At 41.0% G+C, this 18,071-nt stretch overlaps 1 protein-coding gene across 1 annotated transcript; it reads left to right on the forward strand.

Annotated features, from left to right (window-relative positions):
• The first annotated feature begins 1,264 nt into the window (after window positions 1–1,264).
• gnpat2 (glyceronephosphate O-acyltransferase 2) lies at window positions 1,265–15,546 on the forward strand. The gene is made up of 16 exons (XM_049589735.1): window positions 1,265–1,455; window positions 5,284–5,478; window positions 5,573–5,749; window positions 7,743–7,872; window positions 8,002–8,129; window positions 8,280–8,355; window positions 9,494–9,645; window positions 9,921–10,051; window positions 11,484–11,725; window positions 12,204–12,461; window positions 12,541–12,620; window positions 12,904–13,044; window positions 14,659–14,758; window positions 14,842–14,935; window positions 15,068–15,129; window positions 15,306–15,546. Exons 1-16 carry the CDS (start codon window positions 1,444–1,446, stop codon window positions 15,356–15,358), a joined length of 2,031 nt encoding a protein of 676 aa, XP_049445692.1. The 5' UTR covers window positions 1,265–1,443; the 3' UTR covers window positions 15,359–15,546.
• Window positions 15,547–18,071: the final 2,525 nt, after the last annotated feature.

Genomic DNA, 18,071 nt, shown 5'->3' on the forward strand with positions numbered 1-18,071 from the left:
AGACTTCCAGAGAGTCCACTTGGGATGCAGACTTTAGCAGACTTCACTGATTTAATAACCCACAATTCATTGCAATACAGACGTGAATTTATGGCTTTTTCAATTGCCAAAAAAACTCATAAATGTGTAAAACAGTTACTGATAGTTAGGCAGTGAAATAGGCTAAAAAATGGCTGAAAAGCAACAAAAGAAGGTTTCTAATGTCAGTAACACCCAATTTATTGAGTTATAGTCCTGTCCTTATTTACAAACATTTCTGTTATTGAACGTGTATAGCCTGTTCAGTCACAAAAAAGACTCTACATGAGATTTATATCTTGTTATCTGCAAGAACAGATGAGTCAGCACTGTTCATCAACTTATGACATATATGTGAATATGACAGCAGCAATAGTTAAAGTTGTTTCTATGTAGTTTCCACGGCAACGAGTAAAACAGTATCAAGGGCTGTCTATTAGCTGCTTGCAGTCTCTTTACATGATTATAGTAAATATGCCACACTGTGTTCGACTCAAGTCCACAAGGGCTCAGTCTGCAAGTTCAGAGGGTAGACATTTGGATTCAGCTGTAGTCCATGAGTAGATGCACGCTTCCTTCTGCGCAGTGATACAGTTGGCAGGTGTAGTTTAGTAGAAAGAAAATAGTCCCTAGATGAAACTGCTCACAACAAGGTCTGTGGCTTATCTTGAGTAACCAGGTCATGATTTCTGGAAAGAGACATTGCTATTGAGTGTTATTTTTAAGTATTGTTTTGGCGCTTTGAGCACTACAAGCTGAGTGCCATCTAGTTCCATTATACTGGAGAGAAGGTAGACATCTCTACAGCTGATATCTCCAACACTCTGCAACTCACACCAAAACAATGTAGACTGACAAACAGCACTACAGGTAAGAGGAAAAACATGCACTTTTGATTTTGGGGTGAACTGTCCCTTTAAGCTGTAGGAAAACTAGTGGAGTAGAGAATATTTGCCTCTGTGGCGCAGTGGAGAGGTATACAGTTGCATAAAATGGAAATACTCAAGCATGAGTACCTTAAGTTTGTACAGTACTTGAGTAAATGTAGTCACATTACACCACTGCCTGAGTTGCAAATGATCTCTTTGTAATTTTAATCAAGAGATACACAGTTTGGGTACATTTAGTAAGTCTAAACACTTTATCTCTGCCTCAGATATGCGTCTCTCTGCGAGCAGCCAAACTCAGCTGTTTGACTTGGCCACACATGTTACCGTGCACAACAATGTGCGGGGTTATTCAAGATCACAGGGCTGTACATTACAATGCGCGGGAGGAGTTTCCAAAACCCAGCGCCCCCATTGGCTCGGCCCTGCAGAGTGCTGCGCTGCACACAGGGTGAAACCGAGGCAGCTTTCAAGCAGGGAAAACGAAAGTCGATGAGGACGGGCACCTGCGAGGGCTCCACTTTGTTCCTGTGAAACAATGACGAGCACGGTAAGACACCAGGCAGCACCTGTGGATATGTGTTCATGCAGACTTGTTGCATCCTCTGCCGCTTGTTGCGCACAGTATATGAGCCTCTGTGCGCTTTAAAGTAACATTGTAAAGTATATGCATTATTAAGTGCTGGAAGTGAGACTGAGTGACGTGTTGGCTGCTGACAGTCTTCAAGCTGAGGCCATTAAGCTGCTGAAACTTTAACATGTTTTAATAATGTTGCTTAACATGTTGCTGCCGACTGGTGTTATCAGGTCATAGTACAGAACAGACTGCAGATAAAGACCCAGATAAACGATAGAGCTCTATCACCATGTCAGGGGCGTAAATAAAGGCAGTGCAGGGGCCTGTGAGGTGGTGGGGCCCATAGAGAGAGAAGGCTATCCAACAGTGTCATTAGGCGGAGAATGGGCTCTTGTCACCTTAGAGATATGTTCAAAGAACTCTCATTAACTGTGCATTCCAATATCACACTACCATACTATACAGTATGCCAGAAAAAGATTCAGTATGTACCAATACATAGTCTGTCAAACGCAGTATGCCAAAAACACCAGGATGTTCTATTACAGCCGGTCTGATTTTGTTGTATGCAAGCCAGCATGCTTTCCTGGCTATTCTGATCCACAATGCGCTGCACAGTGGACGATAGGTCACTGATCAATAGTGTCAATAATAGGAATATAAATTGTTTAATTGAACAAAATAATCATAATTACAAACAACAACAGGACATAACTATGAAAAGAACAACGACAAAGAACTGCGGATGTAACTTCACTGTCACAACTATAATATGTCAGAATCTACAACCTGTGCAGTTATAACTTTAAAGTTAAACATACACACATTGCAAAGTAACAACAGCAGAGCTTTCCGGGTTGATCTCCGTCTCTGGCAAACTCTGCAAGTGGCGTTTGTTTTATCTCTAAGGTAACAGATATAAAGCAAGAGGTTCAAAATTCAGGGTGTAATATAATAAAAAATAACAGTACGTACTTTGTAAGGGCAGCTGATGTACCTACTAAAAATAAATAAAAATGAAAAGTATGTGATTCGGAACGCACCCTAAATTAAAAAAGGTGCAATTTGCTATATATGCCCTTGAAAACACAAACCCATCTGTCAGTTTTTTATTTTATTTTACATAAAATAGTAGCATCTATGACAAAATTATATTTTTATTGTACATAAACTATAAATAAACTGTAAAAGGATTCAATTAAATGAATAATTCCTTATTATCTGTGGTATTTTTGTCATGCACAGATGCAGTGATGATTGCAGGGATATATATATGTTGACGTAGTGCAGTGTTGAGTCTCTGTTTGTTTCACTGCTGAGTACAACATGTTTACTGCTTAACCCCAAATTCCACTTTCTGTTTGTGCGTAGGCTGGAGGTTTTAAGCTATCACATGACAGTTAGTTGCGATGTTTGGCTTCCTGTTGTGATGTCACAAAACCATGCCTGTATGTACACTCAGATTTTAAGGAATACTTCATAATCTGTACTTCATAATCAGTCATGCCTTGTCATATGCATCAGTTCTTCTCAAACACAGACATTTTCACTAGAAACCCTTGGTATCTGAGTCTGGCTTTGAAGGGAACGTAAGTAAGTTTCACTTTCCGTTCAGTTTTGAAATGCAGTGGAGACATGCAAGAAAAACAAAGTTTTCTTTACAACTGAAAGGTAACATGGCATGACTAACTGATTTACAAATGGTCATTCTGTGGGGGGAGTGTTCCAGTCATGTGAAAAATACCCAGAGTAGGTGCCCTGGGCTTAGAAACCAATTTTTCTGATGGTCAAATAGTGGAATTATAACATCTTGCTCCATCGAGTGAGGCCACTGGGCCCATAAAGACTTTCCCATTGACCTACAATGTGAGAGACGTCTGTAAATCAGCAAATATGTTTTTTTGAGTTTCACAAACCTTGATAAATGACTTGTTTGACTCCCAGAACTTGGTCCATTTGGTCTGGTAACATTTGGAAAGTCTTGAAGAGCTGCGCAATTAAATCATTGCACTAAACCAGAAGTAGTTGGCTCCTATGGTCGAAGTCTCTAGTGTGATTACTCTATAGCCCTTTTTTAACAGGAATTGTGCAAATTTGCAGGAAAGCCCAATCAGTCTTCTTTCAGCATTGGCAGTATAAAAGCAAAATCGGGGAGTGCAGCCAAATGCCGCCTGCCTACTTTTGTTCATACAGAATGTGCTTTTTTCGGGGCAATGGGGGGCGTGAGCAAGTAACAAAACGTGTAGCTCAGCGTGTGACGTAAACAGTGACGTGGGAGGGAAGCTGCGGCTGGTCAGTCCTTCGGCGATTCTCTCGGTCGGCCCGTTCTTCACCGTCCCCATCATCTGACGGTTAATGGCCTCTTCATCTGTGAGGGCAAGGAGGTCGCGCAATTCCTTGCTTCCCCAGTTGCTCATCTTTACAGTGTCTGTCAGATTTGCGTTTCCCTCTTGCTACTAGCTGCTCGCTAATTCCTGCTGTCAGCTGTTTCCTGTTTATCCACCACCAGTGGGTCGCACGTGCGGCGTCATCAACAGCTCCTCCCACAAGTCATCAACAGCTCCTCCGTGGTGAAAGGGTGCCTTGTTCATTTTAAACCAAAAAAGTTCCATCAATATGTCTACCCTACAAGGTAGAAAATTGGGCACCTCAGATCAACTCGCCAATCCGGCTCTGTGTGTCTAAACGTTCGCAGCTTGCAGGCAAAACGGCCCAACGTTCGCCGAAAATCTGGCAGTGTAAAAGGGGCTTATGCTAGCTCTATCCTCACGTTGCAGAACAGGCCCCCAGGAAAGGCACATGAGAGAAGTAGTGCTTGTAGACTTTCTCCAAGAAGGCCCTGTCTGACAGAAATCTATTCTCTTTAATCTAAACCACGACTTTTTGTCTGACCTTAACCAAGAGATCCCTTTCTCATAAAAAATCCCATGACGAAAATTTCTCCCAACTGCCTAAGAAATTTCCCCCAGTGGCCACTCGCAGTATTGCAGTGAAAAAATCCCCTGTGGTTCAGAAAGCATTTTCCCCATAGAAAATCAGTATAAATGAGACGTCTGTAAAACTGTTGACAGGACAAACTGCAAACAAGGTCAATGATGAATATGTCTATTCTGAACTTTTGAGCCATGGTGGTTTTATATTTGTAAAACTTTCCCCAAGCCAATAAAATCCTATTAAAAATCCATGATGTCATCACAACGTAAAGTCTATGAGCTGAGCAGAACACATGGGCAGGGCCAGCAAGAGAAACACTACTGAACATAATCAGTTGGCCGGATACCTTGGAAGTAAACCCAGAGCCTAGAAAGCTTTTTGAACAACACAACTGGACTGAACAGGTGCCATCTTGGAATGTGGTATCTAGTTATTAAAATCTATGTGCAGAAGCCATGACAATCATCATCCAGGTAATTTTATAGGCGGTAGTTGACCATTTTTGGCTTCATGGGCCACTGAGCAACTTTCACATGGATGAACTGGACCCCGCCACCAACGCTGTATCCAGTTCTCTTTTTATATCCATGATGTGGAAACAGCCGCAGCTTAAAACAGACATAACTGTGCACAGTTACGGTCAAACGTCCAAAGGTGGAGTGGAGGGCAACTTTAAATCCAAGCAGCTAGTAACCCTCCAAAGTATATTTATTTTTCTCGTTCTGTCTTCTCACATACCTGAATCACACCAGGACGCTGTGTGGCAGATCAGCCATGCTTCTGTTATCTATCTGTGTTTCTATTAAAAGGTGTCAAACATCAAACTTAATTTTAAAGCCTTCACATAAGAATGATTTCCTCCTCCAGTATTGGGACTCAGGCAGAGCGGGGCTGGAGAATGAGTTTGTGGACATACTGGAGGAGAGGAGGTGCAGCAGTGATCTGGGCCTCACCTTCAAGACCTTCAGCCCGAGCCCTTATAAAGGAGCTCCGTCCTGCTCCACAGCTGAACTCAACAAAGCCGTGCTGGAGTCCCAGTACCTACGCTACGTGGCCAAGGAGGTAGGGTGGTGTGATTTGACAAGACGTAACAGAGAAGTTCCTCACTGTTGCTTCATCAACACTGAGTCAGTGTTTTCTCTGCGTTCCTCCTCAGATTGCCGCGGAGACAGGGAAGTCGGTGGAGGAGGTGAGAGAGGAGGCTGTTGGGATTTTGGAGGAAATGTCTCAGAACCTGCAGCTGGGGTTCATCAGGCTGATGGCCTTCACGCTCAGCAAGGTGTTAAAGAGACTCTTCACCAGCATCTACATCAACATGGAGGGACTCAACATGGTGAGGAGCACATTACTGACTGTGTTCACAACTTTAAATTACATTACATTTTTTTTTAGCTATATTTGCCTCTTTATTAGGAAATGGGTGCACACAACACACTCAATTCAAAATTCATTCATAACTTTCTGTACAGGCAAGGTTGATTAATGTAATAATAATGTGTGGTTATCACAGAATCCCACAGCACACCATTTGAGAACCACTAGTTTAGATGTTAGCCCAGCAAAGAGCAAATACTGTTTAACAACCAGCTTGATTTTTAAGTTGTTACAGGTATAATTCAGCTGTGGTACTAATGACTTGGTTAAAAGAGGGACTTGCCTTTAATTCCTCAGTGTCTCCACCAAAAGACAGCACCAAAAGGAGACTTGAATGTAAGCTTGAACACAATTTTTAAGACAATAACCCCACTCCTTAAATGAGAGTACAAAAAGATAACTGAAGAATGTCGACTACTAATTTGTCCAATTTAAGTCTTCCTTAACGGGACAGAGGAATCCAACTGCCCCCAAAAAATGACCAACTCCCTCCCTTCAAAATGCCGAAGTATAAACCAGGAAAAAAACACTGCATTGCAAAAACAAAAAAACTCACCGGCTGTTGAATCCGGAAAAGAAATCACCCTGCCTTGGCTTTATGGTTTGCTCAATCTTTATGGTTCTCTGCTGCCTTCAGTTGGTTAAGGAACCACCATAAGAAAGAGTCACGTGCATTTGTTTTTGTCAGTGGAAGACCACCTGGCTCCAACCTTACTCCTCTGCTTCTCCTCACCAAACAAAATCAAAATCCCCTCCACAAACACTTTCCTTCTCCTTTGTTCCCTAAGCCACGCCCCCTTTACCTGTGTGGACCAGCACAGCTGGGGCACGTTCAATCTGGAAACTGTGTGCACCATTTTGCAACAATTTCTAAGTTGAACAACAGGCTCGTAAAAATGTTATCAGACCCATATATCAGTTTGTTCTCAGTCTCCAGTTGTTTTAATTATGATTAATTCATTAGTTTATTTATTTATTAAAATGCTTTACAGGTGATCTGTAGTTTATGTTCATGGTTCAACCTCCATTTTACATAAATTGTCATGTAAATCAGCTGCAGAGCTACACAGGCTGAATAAATAGTGCTTGACTATAAGGTTCATATTTTCAGAGGAAAAACACACAAGACAACAGCTTTCATTAAGGCTCAGTTAGATACAGTCAGGGCTTCACATCTGTACAGATGTTATTTTAAGAATCCTCACATCCCACTCATCACCAGTCTCTGTGACACTCAATACTTCAATAATTAAAACAGTCTAATGTTAATATACAGTAGGATGAGTACAGTTTATGATGAATGTATTTAGTCTCTGATGACTGAACATCTCCATCAGTCACACAACATGTTTTCTGTCGACAGAATAAACCTTCAAATCAGACAAATACAATCTTAATCTCTGAAGTTCAACAAAAATGAAAAGCTTATCCAAAACGTCGTATTGTTGAGTCAACATCTAAACCATTCAGCTGCTAGATCAAGTGAGAGCCAGGCGTTTCCCATCATGCCCTGGGTCTCGCAGTTGGTAGAGAGCAACCGCAGCGCCTGGCTCTAAAATCTGCAGCCTCCTCGATCTCGTGAGGTTATCGTTGTCTGCTTTTGCATGACGTCAGAGCAAGTGGGGATGAAGTCGGACACAAATCTAACCGTCATGTATTGTGCGCAGGCCTGACTCATCTTGAACAAGCTTTTTCTCTCATCAACTATGTTTCCCATGCCAATAAAGCCCTTTTAAATTGAATTAAATTAAACCATATTAAAAGGTAGTGTGCCTGTGTAACATAGCAGGGTGTTCAATGCACAACAGCCTCCGTTTGAATAAATATTTTGCGTTTTGTCACGGCTGAACGAAAATTAGCCCTTGAGAAGTTTTTATCGAACAAGCGCTTCTTCCAAGATCACCATCCCGAGACACAGATACAGTATTTGATTTGTTTTCTGTCCCTCGCAGCTCCAACAAGCCGTTCAGGAGAGTCCTGTGATCCTGATGCCCAATCACCGGAGCTACGTGGACTTCCTGGTTATCTCCTACATCCTGTTCGCCTTCGACATCCCACTGCCTGTTATTGCTGCCGGAATTCGCAAGTATCTACTTGAATTAAAACAACAGAATATTGTGTGGTAAACATTTTAAGGACCTGTTTCTTTGGTTGGCGGCACTCACTTCTCTTACTCACTCTGTTTATTTTTTATTTCTCTCCGCTGTGAAGCTCTCGCAGGGATGAAGATGGTCGGAGAGATACTGCGGCGCTCGGGAGCTTTCTTTATCCGACGCGCCATTGGCTCTGATAAACTGTACTGGGCAGTGCTGTCAGAATATGTCAAAACTATTGTGAAGGTAGGACATAATCATCTGCTTCATCAGCCACATCAAACTCAATCTGACATACCCCTTCTGGAAATGGTTTCAGTTCGTTACAGTATTTGTGGATCCATATTAGACTGTCATGTAGAGAGTGCTTCTGAGACTTTAATGTGTTTTCTGTAGAATGGATTTGCTCCTCTGGAGTTTTATGTGGAAGGCCTGCGCAGTCGCACACTGAAGTCCCTGATACCCAAATTAGGTAAGTGCCATGAGGTATTATCTTTTTGGGTTGTCCCTTCATACGTCACATTCTCACAAACGCGATATCTCAAGAGCACCTTTGGGGAATTTCTTCAAAGGTCAAGGTCACTGCGACCTCGTCTGTGCCATTTTTGTAAATGTGATATCTTCAGAACACCGTCGGGGAATTTTTAAAAAATTTGGCACAAAAGTCCACGTGGACTAAAACATGAACTTTTTAGAATTTTATGGTCAAAGATCAAGGTCACTGTGGCCTTGCATCTATCTCATTCTCTTGAACGCCATATCTCAAAAAGACCTTAAAGGAATTTCCTTAAATTTGGCACAAACATCCAGTTGGATTCAGCGATGAACTGATTAGAATTTTGTGGTTAAAGGTCAAAGGCACTGTGACCTTGCCTCCGTCTCATTCTCGTGTACGCAATATCTCAAGAACACCTTGAGGGAATTTCTTCAGATTTGGCACAAACGTCCACTTGGACTCAACAATGTACTGATTAGATTTTTATGATCAAAGGTCAAGGTCACTGTGACCTCACAAAACATGTTTTTGGCCATAACTCAAGAATTCATACTCTGATTATGACAAAATTTCACACAAATGTCTAATAGGATAAAATGATGAAGTGATTAGGGATACATGATATGGATTTTTTGTTGATATGCTGATATGTAACAAATCATTTGACTGATAACCAATACAGATATCAATATATCCATTTTTTCCCCACCTAATTTTGGTGATCATCAAGTCTCTTCTGTAAGGGAATTAACATGATATTATGCATCGTGATGGCCCACCATCAGGCACATTTTAAAGCCAATATCGGCCAATACTGATGACATACCAATATTATCATGATGTAAACTGTCAGTTCAACTTGACCGGTTCGTGGAGGCGTATGACCACAAGGCTGTAATTTTAGTTTTGTGCCATTGTGTGCAGGTGTAGAGATTTTCTGCCATGTAAGCTATGTGGTGGTACAGTGTATTTAGGGTGCTCAGAAGTCTGTATTTTTCCCCATTCAGTTTGCCGTAAGTCCCCACAACTTACCTGTAGTGACCAACAAGGGGAAACAGTTGCATTCATGTATTGCCATTTGAAAACGTTCTACACTGTCTGCGTGTGTCTGCAGGTATGATGCACATGGTGGTAGAACCCTACTTTAAAGGTGAAGTTTATGACGTCACATTGGTCCCCATCAGCATCAGCTATGACCGAGTGCTGGAGGAGTCGCTGCTCGCCCACGAGTTACTGGGTATCCCCAAACCTAAAGAAAGCACCATGGTACGTTCTGGTCACAGTACACACTTCAGCCAACACTTCATAATCACCTCAGTTCAAGAAGCTTCACCACCTTTTAAGTGTTAGTTAGTCTCTGAATCCCTGCCAACACAGTATGTAAAAATACAGGAAAATTGTATATTGTATTTGCAAACAATGTATTTTTGTCTCTAACTTCATTCTCTAACTCATTAGTGCAGGTCAGAAGGGTTCATGCATGAATAAAGCTGATTATTTGTGGCCTGTCATTCACCACCAGCTTTGCTCCTTCCCTGCAGGGTCTGCTGAAGGCGAGCAAAGTGCTCCAGGAAGATTACGGCTGCATGCATGTGAACTTTGGCCGCCCCATGTCAGTCCGACAATTGTGTCAGGGAAAGATAAACCGCTGCCAGTACAACCTCATACCCAGGTAGAAAATACAAGTCCTTCTATGTCACTTTATTTGTCTAAACTTTGTCAAATTTTATCTAAAGAAAAGAAGCATTCAGATAAGCCTAAATAAACAAACAAATGTAATAATCACACAGTCTAAACTCCTCTTTACGACATTTGAAATCCTTTGAATGTGCAGAAATACCACAAATTGCATGAACTCACTTTCCACAGTCACTGCAGCCCTGTACTCATGTATCTTCTGTGGGCGACCTGAGAGGCAAAGCAGAAAATATAATTCTAGTGATCCATTTTCTAAGTCTGATCTCACGTGTTTTCTCTCATGTGTTCATGATGTAAGAACAGGTGAAATTTAAAAAAAAGAAGAAAAAAGGTTGTGCCAGGATAATCTTTTTAAGTTCCTTAAATTTTAGTTTTCATCTGCACAACAGGTGAAAAAAATGCTCTAAATATTTTCTAAGGTACCTTTTTTTTCATTTGTGAACATTTTTAGCAGGTTATTTTTTATTTGTCTTAATCACCAAATGTTTGTTGTTGTAATACTCATTTTGGCCACAAGAGAGTGAAATCCACCACTACCCCATGTTCTTAACAGGAAAAAGCGTTCATATTTTCTGCCAGGTGAGTTTTTCTCCAGGTACTCTTGACACAAGGTACATATATTGTGCTTTAGCCAGCTCTATTACTGTTATGTTGTACTTTTGGCTGGAATTTTTTTAAACTGTGCTAATCTGCCAAAATAACAACATGACAGTAAAGTTGCATAATGCAATAACACACAATATTATATGTACCTTTTGTTATTGTTTTGTTTGTAAATTAAAGCACACTTAGCAGAAAATATGAATGCTGTCAAAAACCTTTTTCCCACCTGTTCATTAAATTAAAAACAAAAAAATAAATAAATTACTATTAATCTTATTATTTTTTTAGAATTTATTTAAAATATTATTTTTATTATTCTGTTCTCACAGATGAAAAAAAATTTAAAACTTATTATTTTTATTTTTTATTTTAAAAAATTAATTTATTAAAAATATTTCATTGTATTTTATTTTATTTAGAAAATACAATGAAATTACTAAACAAGAATTTGGCGCCCCACCTGTTGAAAAAAATCACCTGCCAAAATTTTTAACTTAGGAAAAAATTCTTTGCAAAACTTTTTTCTTACCTGTTAAACAGATGAAAAAATCATTTAAGGAACTTAGAAAGATTATCCTGGCAAAACCTTTTTTTCACCTGTTCTTAAGTCAAAAACACAGGAGAGAAATCAATTTAGATCAGACCTAGAAATATGAATCACCAGAATTTGTTTTTCTCATTTGCCTCTCAGAGCTTCCATAATTTTCCTATCTGACTGCAACATACTGTTTCCTGTGTGTCTCCATCCCCCCAATTCTTTTTCCTGCTGTCTCCCCCATCTCTCCCTTTACATGTATTCATAGAGACCTTCCTCTGAAGCCCAGCGCAGAGACTCAGGCCTGTGTGAGCTGGCTTGCTCATCTGATGGTACGAATCCAAGAGGAGGGCTCTCTGACCAGCCCCTGGTCTCTGATGGCCTGCCAGTTGCTGCAGGCTCCCACCACAGCTTTAACAGAGGAGGGTCTGCTGTGGCATCAGCTCACTGAGAAAACCCTCTGGCTCAGGAAGCTGGCGCTGGAGTTTGGGGCTCACCTGAACTGGCCTGGTGGGTGGAGGAGAGAGTTTTATATACTTGCTGTAAATATTGTATCATGATTAGTTTAAGTGTTCTTCCTTTAATGAGTCTTTTTAGGAGATTTATTCACATTCCTTAAACGGCCAGTAGGTGGCGTTTGCATATTGCGTTCAAGGAAACCAGACAAAGTTAATGCAGAAAAGTAACTGAGTAGAATCTGTCTGCGTCTCACCTCGGGGACACTGAAGGCTCCTTCAGCCCGGTCTGAGGTAGATCAGACAGATTAGATGAATGTGAGTTGGCACAAGCGTTCAGATTCACTTAGCAGCTCCTCAGTGGATTTAAGTAAGTCATCCTAAGAGGACCCTACTGAACCGTCTCACTTCACAGGTCTCGTGTGTGTGCAAATACACACACACAAAATACATGCTATTCTGAGGCTGACGCAACAATCGTAAAATCTGAACCACCCCTTAAACAGTGATAATGTGGACGCCGTTTTCTGCAGGACAAGTGTCTGACTCTGATGTGATGTCATCCACCGTGGATCTTCATGGCTCCATAGTTCACCGTAAAGCAGGGCGTGTCTACCTGGTGCAGGAGGAACAGCCTGAGAGGAGGCGTCCAATCAAGCCGGAGGAGGATGTGATGAGAACAGCGGCGGCGGTGCTGATGCTGGCCTCCTATAGGAATCAGTGCCTGCACGTTTTTCTGCGTCCCGCCATGCTCGCCACAGCCATGCACGTCACAAAGAGCACACAGAGAGGTGAGGGTAAAACACAGTGTATTTCTCAACTCACACACTGAAAGATTTTTTAATATATCCTCCTCCGTTCTCTTCCCAGACGAGCTCGCCGCCTTCTTCTGCTTCCTGCAGGACGTCTTCTCCAACGAATTCATCTTCATCCCTGGAAAGTCGTCTCAGGTAACAGCCTCATCTTTCAGGGCTCAGCTTCCTGCGGGCATCTCAGGACAAAGATCCCAAAGAGGATTATTGTCCTGTTAAACCGTGGTAATAAAATGTTTAGCGCAAACATGACAACAGCTCAGATAACTGAGCACGTTCAGGCTTAATGTGTGAAGTCAGAGCAGAGTCGGGTCAGGAACATGCATGTGCAGGCGTGTGTGCAGCACTGCACGTCTAAGAGTTGAGACTGTTGTTGGCTTGTGCATATCTGCCTGCTGATATCTGTCTTTCCTTCAACCAGGACTTCGAGGAGGCGTGCTTCCTCCTGAAGAAGAGTGGAGCAGTCCACATCAGTCAGCAGGAAGTGACGGTGTCAGACGCAGGACGGGAGGTGTTATCCTTCCTGCAGGCGCTTCTACAACCCTTCATAGACTCTTATCAGGTCCTTTGACTTTTGCCTCCTCAGATCGAGATAACGCACTGTGCACACGTTTCAGACTGGACTGTAGCTGCCATCGAGGACACTGAGGCCATGACCTCTCTGTCTTTAGCAACCCTGGGGTAGTTCACATCAGTGGTTCCCAACTGGTGGGTCATGGTCCTAAAGTGGGTCACAGGTGCGTTCTAAATGGACCACAAGTGACTCGGGAACATAGTAACTTTTTAAAAAACACTTTATTTTGAAGTACAAAGTATGACGCTGAATATAATAAACTGTGTGGACCTTAAACTAATGACTATGGAGAGATCTGGACCCTGTGGCGGGACCAGCTGGGAACCACTAGTTTGCATTTTTACATTTTTTTTTTTGCTGATTTCAGTATTTTTAGTTTTATTTTTAGTACTATATGTCAACAAACAAACAATAAATAATTCAGTATTTCTTAAACTCAGTGTTATACCTGGTAGGTCAGAGCAGGCGCTGAAACAGAATTGTATGGAAGCTTAATGCATTCACTTTAGAAAAATACTTTTTTTCTGAATTCGCAAGATTATCATTTCAGGATTCTGAGTAAAGGTTTCAAGAAGGAAATCTGCTTGTTTTTATAAATTAACAAGACAATAATCTTTATGATTTGCTTTAATTAACAAGAAATTAGAAAAGAAACTTTATTAACAAGAAAAACTTGTTAATTCTTTATAATTCTTGCTTTTAATTCTCATTCTAAATTAATAGGATAATCAATTCTCTTTTATAAGTTGAAATAATTATAAATAAATATTTACTTCCAGGTAACTAACTGTAATGTTCATGGGAAATTACAGCCCTTTAAAATAAAGTGCTCCCAATTCATTTTCCAGCAAAAACGTCTCATTGCTACAGAAGGTAAAAGTGTTCACTCGAGGAAAAAAAAAACATTTTTTTTCTGAATTTATCCAAATTTTTCTGACTTAACAAGATAACATTGTTAAGTCAGAGTAACAGATTTTACTTATTTATTTATTTATTTATTTATTTATTTTGTCAAGCGAACACGTTCAACTTCGGAAGGATTGAGACATTTTTGTCCAAAAAAAATTGGGAAAAAGAATTCGGGGCTGTAATTTCTCCAGGAAGTTACTTGGAAATAAATATTTATTTGTACTTACTATAAAGAAAATAGAGATAAAATGTAGTATTTAAAAGCAGTCACTAAGCACTCTGTTTAAATGAAATTGGCATAAATTATATATAAAATTTCAAATATTTAATTAAAGAAATGTTTTTCCCATCCCAGTGCTCTTTAAATCAGGAATATTTAATGTTTATGTTTTGTTAAATGTTAAATTATTATATCCTAACCATACCTATGTAATTAGTGGAGGTTTGGATGTGATTAGAGACACTCCCTCTGTGACTGAAAAATGCTGTTTGGGTTGTTACAGTAGGTCACACCTGTTCTGGCTGACATGCCACGATGCTGATTATTTATAGCAGGTTTCCACACAACCATGTCAATCTTTGCTCTAGTCAACTAGTGTTTTTGGCTCTAACTACAATTAAGATGTTGGATTTTAAATATTATAATAGGTGGTTTATGTCCTCCCGTTTGATAGGGTGTGTTTTTCTGTCCAGGTGATGTTCAGGTACCTCTGTGAGGACGGAGTTAACGTGTGCTCTGAGAAACACTTCTTGCCTGCTGTGCGAAACCTGGCGACAAAGCTCATCCTCTCAGGTGAAACAGAAAGTGACCTCTGACCTGCAGATTTAATCTCATGCTGTTAAACTGTTCCCCATAATGATGTCTGTGTGTTGCAGGTGAGCTTCACACCTATGAAGCCCTTTCGTCCGACACACAAAAGAACGTCCTGTCGGCCCTGCGGAGGCTGGAGACTGTGACAAAGTTGAGGGCGTGAGTAACGAGATTAGCCCCTGCAAGTCTGTTTGCTTTTAAGCTCATTTTCTGTGGTGGTTGAGAAGCTGTCTGTATTTCTGGTGCCAGCGTTGTGCCTGTTGAGTTTCTCTGTCTGTTTCCTCCTCACAGGACGGAGCAGAATGAATTCAGAGTGAATAAAGCAGCTGTCAGAAGAATCGATGACATTCTTTGTGAGTCACTTCAAATATGACTGATCTTGTTTACCTCACTGCCTTTAAATACTTTTAAGATTACTTAAATATCCTCACCTCGTTGGTAAGGTTTTGTTTTTGCCCTTGCTTGTGTTTATCGCCTCAACTAACAGCACCCTGAGGGATTTATGTTTTCTTTTCCTCTCTCACTGTAGCTGGGAAAATCCCTCCCCAGATGCTCCAGACTACACCTGACGCAAAACTTTAGCCTCCGTTGGAACAGATCCATCTTCAGTATCAGCTCACAGTCCTGTTTACCCCTACGTGACCTTTTCCTCCATCTTCCTTTTCTTCCCTCTGTGCCTTTATGCAGCAATCGTTACAACTGCTGCATCTTAAAGGGACAGTTCACCCCAAAACCAAAAATACATATTTCTCCTCTTACCTGTAGTGCTGTTGATCAGTCTAGAGTGTTTTGGTGTGAGTTGCAGAGTGTTGGAGATATCAGCTGTAGAGATGTCTGCCTTCTCTCCAATATAATGGAACTAGATGGCACTCAGCTTGTGTTGCTCTAAGTGCCAAAAAATACATTTGAAAAACTCAACATCAATGTCTCTTTCCAGAAATCATGACCTGGTTACTCGAGATAATCCACAGACCTTGTGAGCAGCAGGTGTGGACTGGCAATCGTGAAGTTTGGGAATTTTCCCAGTGGGCCGGTCATGTGAAGACTAGGGTTGCAACGATGTGAGATTTTCACTGTATGATAACCATCTTAAGATGATACTGCGCTTTCATGGTATAACAGAATTTATATTATCATCAGTCAGAGTGACCCGTAAGGAATTAAACAGAAGGGTTATCTTTGGCGTTTTCTTGAGTCGTCAAAACACCAGGATCGTTGGGCAGTGACTTGTGGCGTCAGAAACCAATGAAAAAAAGCCGTCTTTTAATGTCGGCATGATGCGTGCCCTCATAATTTAATTGGCCTGGCGGCGTCAGGGGGAAACGTGGCAGGACAAGGACTAAATTTGAGGCAGCGAAACACCAACTTTCACCCAGGAGAGCGGTATTTGAGATTCTAAAGCCAAACCCTGTTCTTTTTTCCTAAACGTAACCACATGCGTTTGTTGTTGGAGGGAAAAAAGTCAGTTTGTGGTGTTGTACAGATGTAGTGTGTTTATTTTGAAAGAGACTGTATGTAAACAGTAAATTTCCTGTGAAAACAGAAATGTATTTTGAAAGAAGGCAATGCATGTGACAGGCAGAACTTGACACGATGTCCCAGGGGACCTTTCACGTTGTATGTGGACGCGGAAGTGTACGACCAAACGTCGTTATGTGACGAGGTCGGAGTGAGAATGTGTTGTTTTCTTACTATAATTGAAACTTGAACCATTTTTTTGTAGTTGGAAGTATGTATAAAGACTTTCCCTTTTGAAAAAAACCAAAACAAAGGTGAGTTTCTCCGTTTAGTTCCAATTTTTTCCCCAATATCGGAGATAAGCAATTGTACACGTTACAATAGCGTTAATTTTCATATCATGATATACCTTCAAACTGATATACTGCTGCAACCCTAGTGCAACCCTAGTGAACCCTGGCATTATTTAACCTTCGTTAACACCTTATTTACAAACCAGACTTGGTCACATGTGTATCGTTATGGCAACTTCACCAATTGCATGGCTAGCTCTCCCATTTCAAAGCATATACCATGAGTCTGGGAGCACTATCCACCTTATTTTCAAACACGGAAGTAAATAGTGATCAACTTCTGTTTTTTTTTGTGCGTGACTTCCGGTCAACCGCTTTCCCTCATGCTTTCCCTTACCGGAGCTAACGGTGCAAGCTATTTTTTTTTTCAATTTTCAGTTGTTTATGTTAATCAATCAGTTAGTTAGTTAGTCTGTGTATTTTGTATAGATAACTGTGCCCACGTTTCCATTATAACGGAAATTTATTCCCTCTAAACGCGAATAAATCGCACGTCAATCATAAACTATGAACCAAAAAAGCACAATCTATCCCGAGTGAGACAAACTGCTTGATCTCCGTCTCCAGTGTACCAGCAGAGAACCTGCAGAACCGAATCAGTGAAAAAACACACCGGGCTACACAGCCTCTCTACCTGAGCAGCTGAAGCTGCGGCTCGCACCCTCGACACACAGACGGTGCTTCTGCATGCCAGCCAAACGTGTGCGCAACTGTGAGAAATAAATATGTGAGGTGTACGCTGCTTTTCTATCTTTTTTCCCTTTTCTTTCTTTCTTTCTTTCTTTCTGTCAGCGACATACACTCCTAACACAGGACGGGTTGTTTTAATTGACTGAGTTGATCATTAAGCCATAGTGATGCGCGGATCGGCTCTGATAGCACCTGAATCAGCATGTACGCATCAACCATCCAGCCGTTACAACATGATTAAGCTAGCAAAGCAGTTTTGTGTTGCTATGTGTGGTATTTATTCAGTTTTGGGAAATGACGATGTCTAGAAAGCATCAGTGGCTGCAGCTGACAGGGACAGCTAACGTTAACACTAGCAGCAAAGCTAACATCAGGATCGTCATCCGTTAAAAGCCTCCCGTTGTCAGATACGACATGAAACTACTCTAATTAGCTCAATCATGTTGTAACTAAGACATCCGCTGGAGAAAATATTTTTTTCACGGGCCACTTTGTGAGTTTAGTGAGTTATTACAGACACGGCTAACAGCTAACAGCTAACGGTTAGCCCAGCTAATCTACGATAACCATGTTATTAATTACACACAGAGAAAATACTAATGTTTGTTCAGTCATTGTGTTTATAGACTTTACAAACATCAGATTAGTCTAAACGGTGATATAGTGACGTGAAAAATGTGATATATACATATATATAGCTAAACTCAGCAAGGTAAACAACAAGGTGATTCCCATTTACACACTGGTAAGAGTGCTGGACCGGAAGTGTCGCACAAAAAAACGGAAGCTGGCTG

This window comes from Epinephelus fuscoguttatus, linkage group LG11 (assembly GCF_011397635.1).
Source record: "Epinephelus fuscoguttatus linkage group LG11, E.fuscoguttatus.final_Chr_v1".
Taxonomy (NCBI): Eukaryota; Metazoa; Chordata; class Actinopteri; order Perciformes; family Serranidae; genus Epinephelus; species Epinephelus fuscoguttatus.

What these genes read in the sequence shown, in the direction of transcription:
- gnpat2 (XM_049589735.1), top strand. An exon ending in TACGCTACGTGGCCAAGGAG is followed by an intron (nt 5,479 to 5,572) that starts GTAGGGTGGTGT and finishes GTTCCTCCTCAG; the next exon opens with ATTGCCGCGGAGACAGGGAA. An exon ending in TCCCTGGAAAGTCGTCTCAG is followed by an intron (nt 12,621 to 12,903) that starts GTAACAGCCTCA and finishes TCCTTCAACCAG; the next exon opens with GACTTCGAGGAGGCGTGCTT.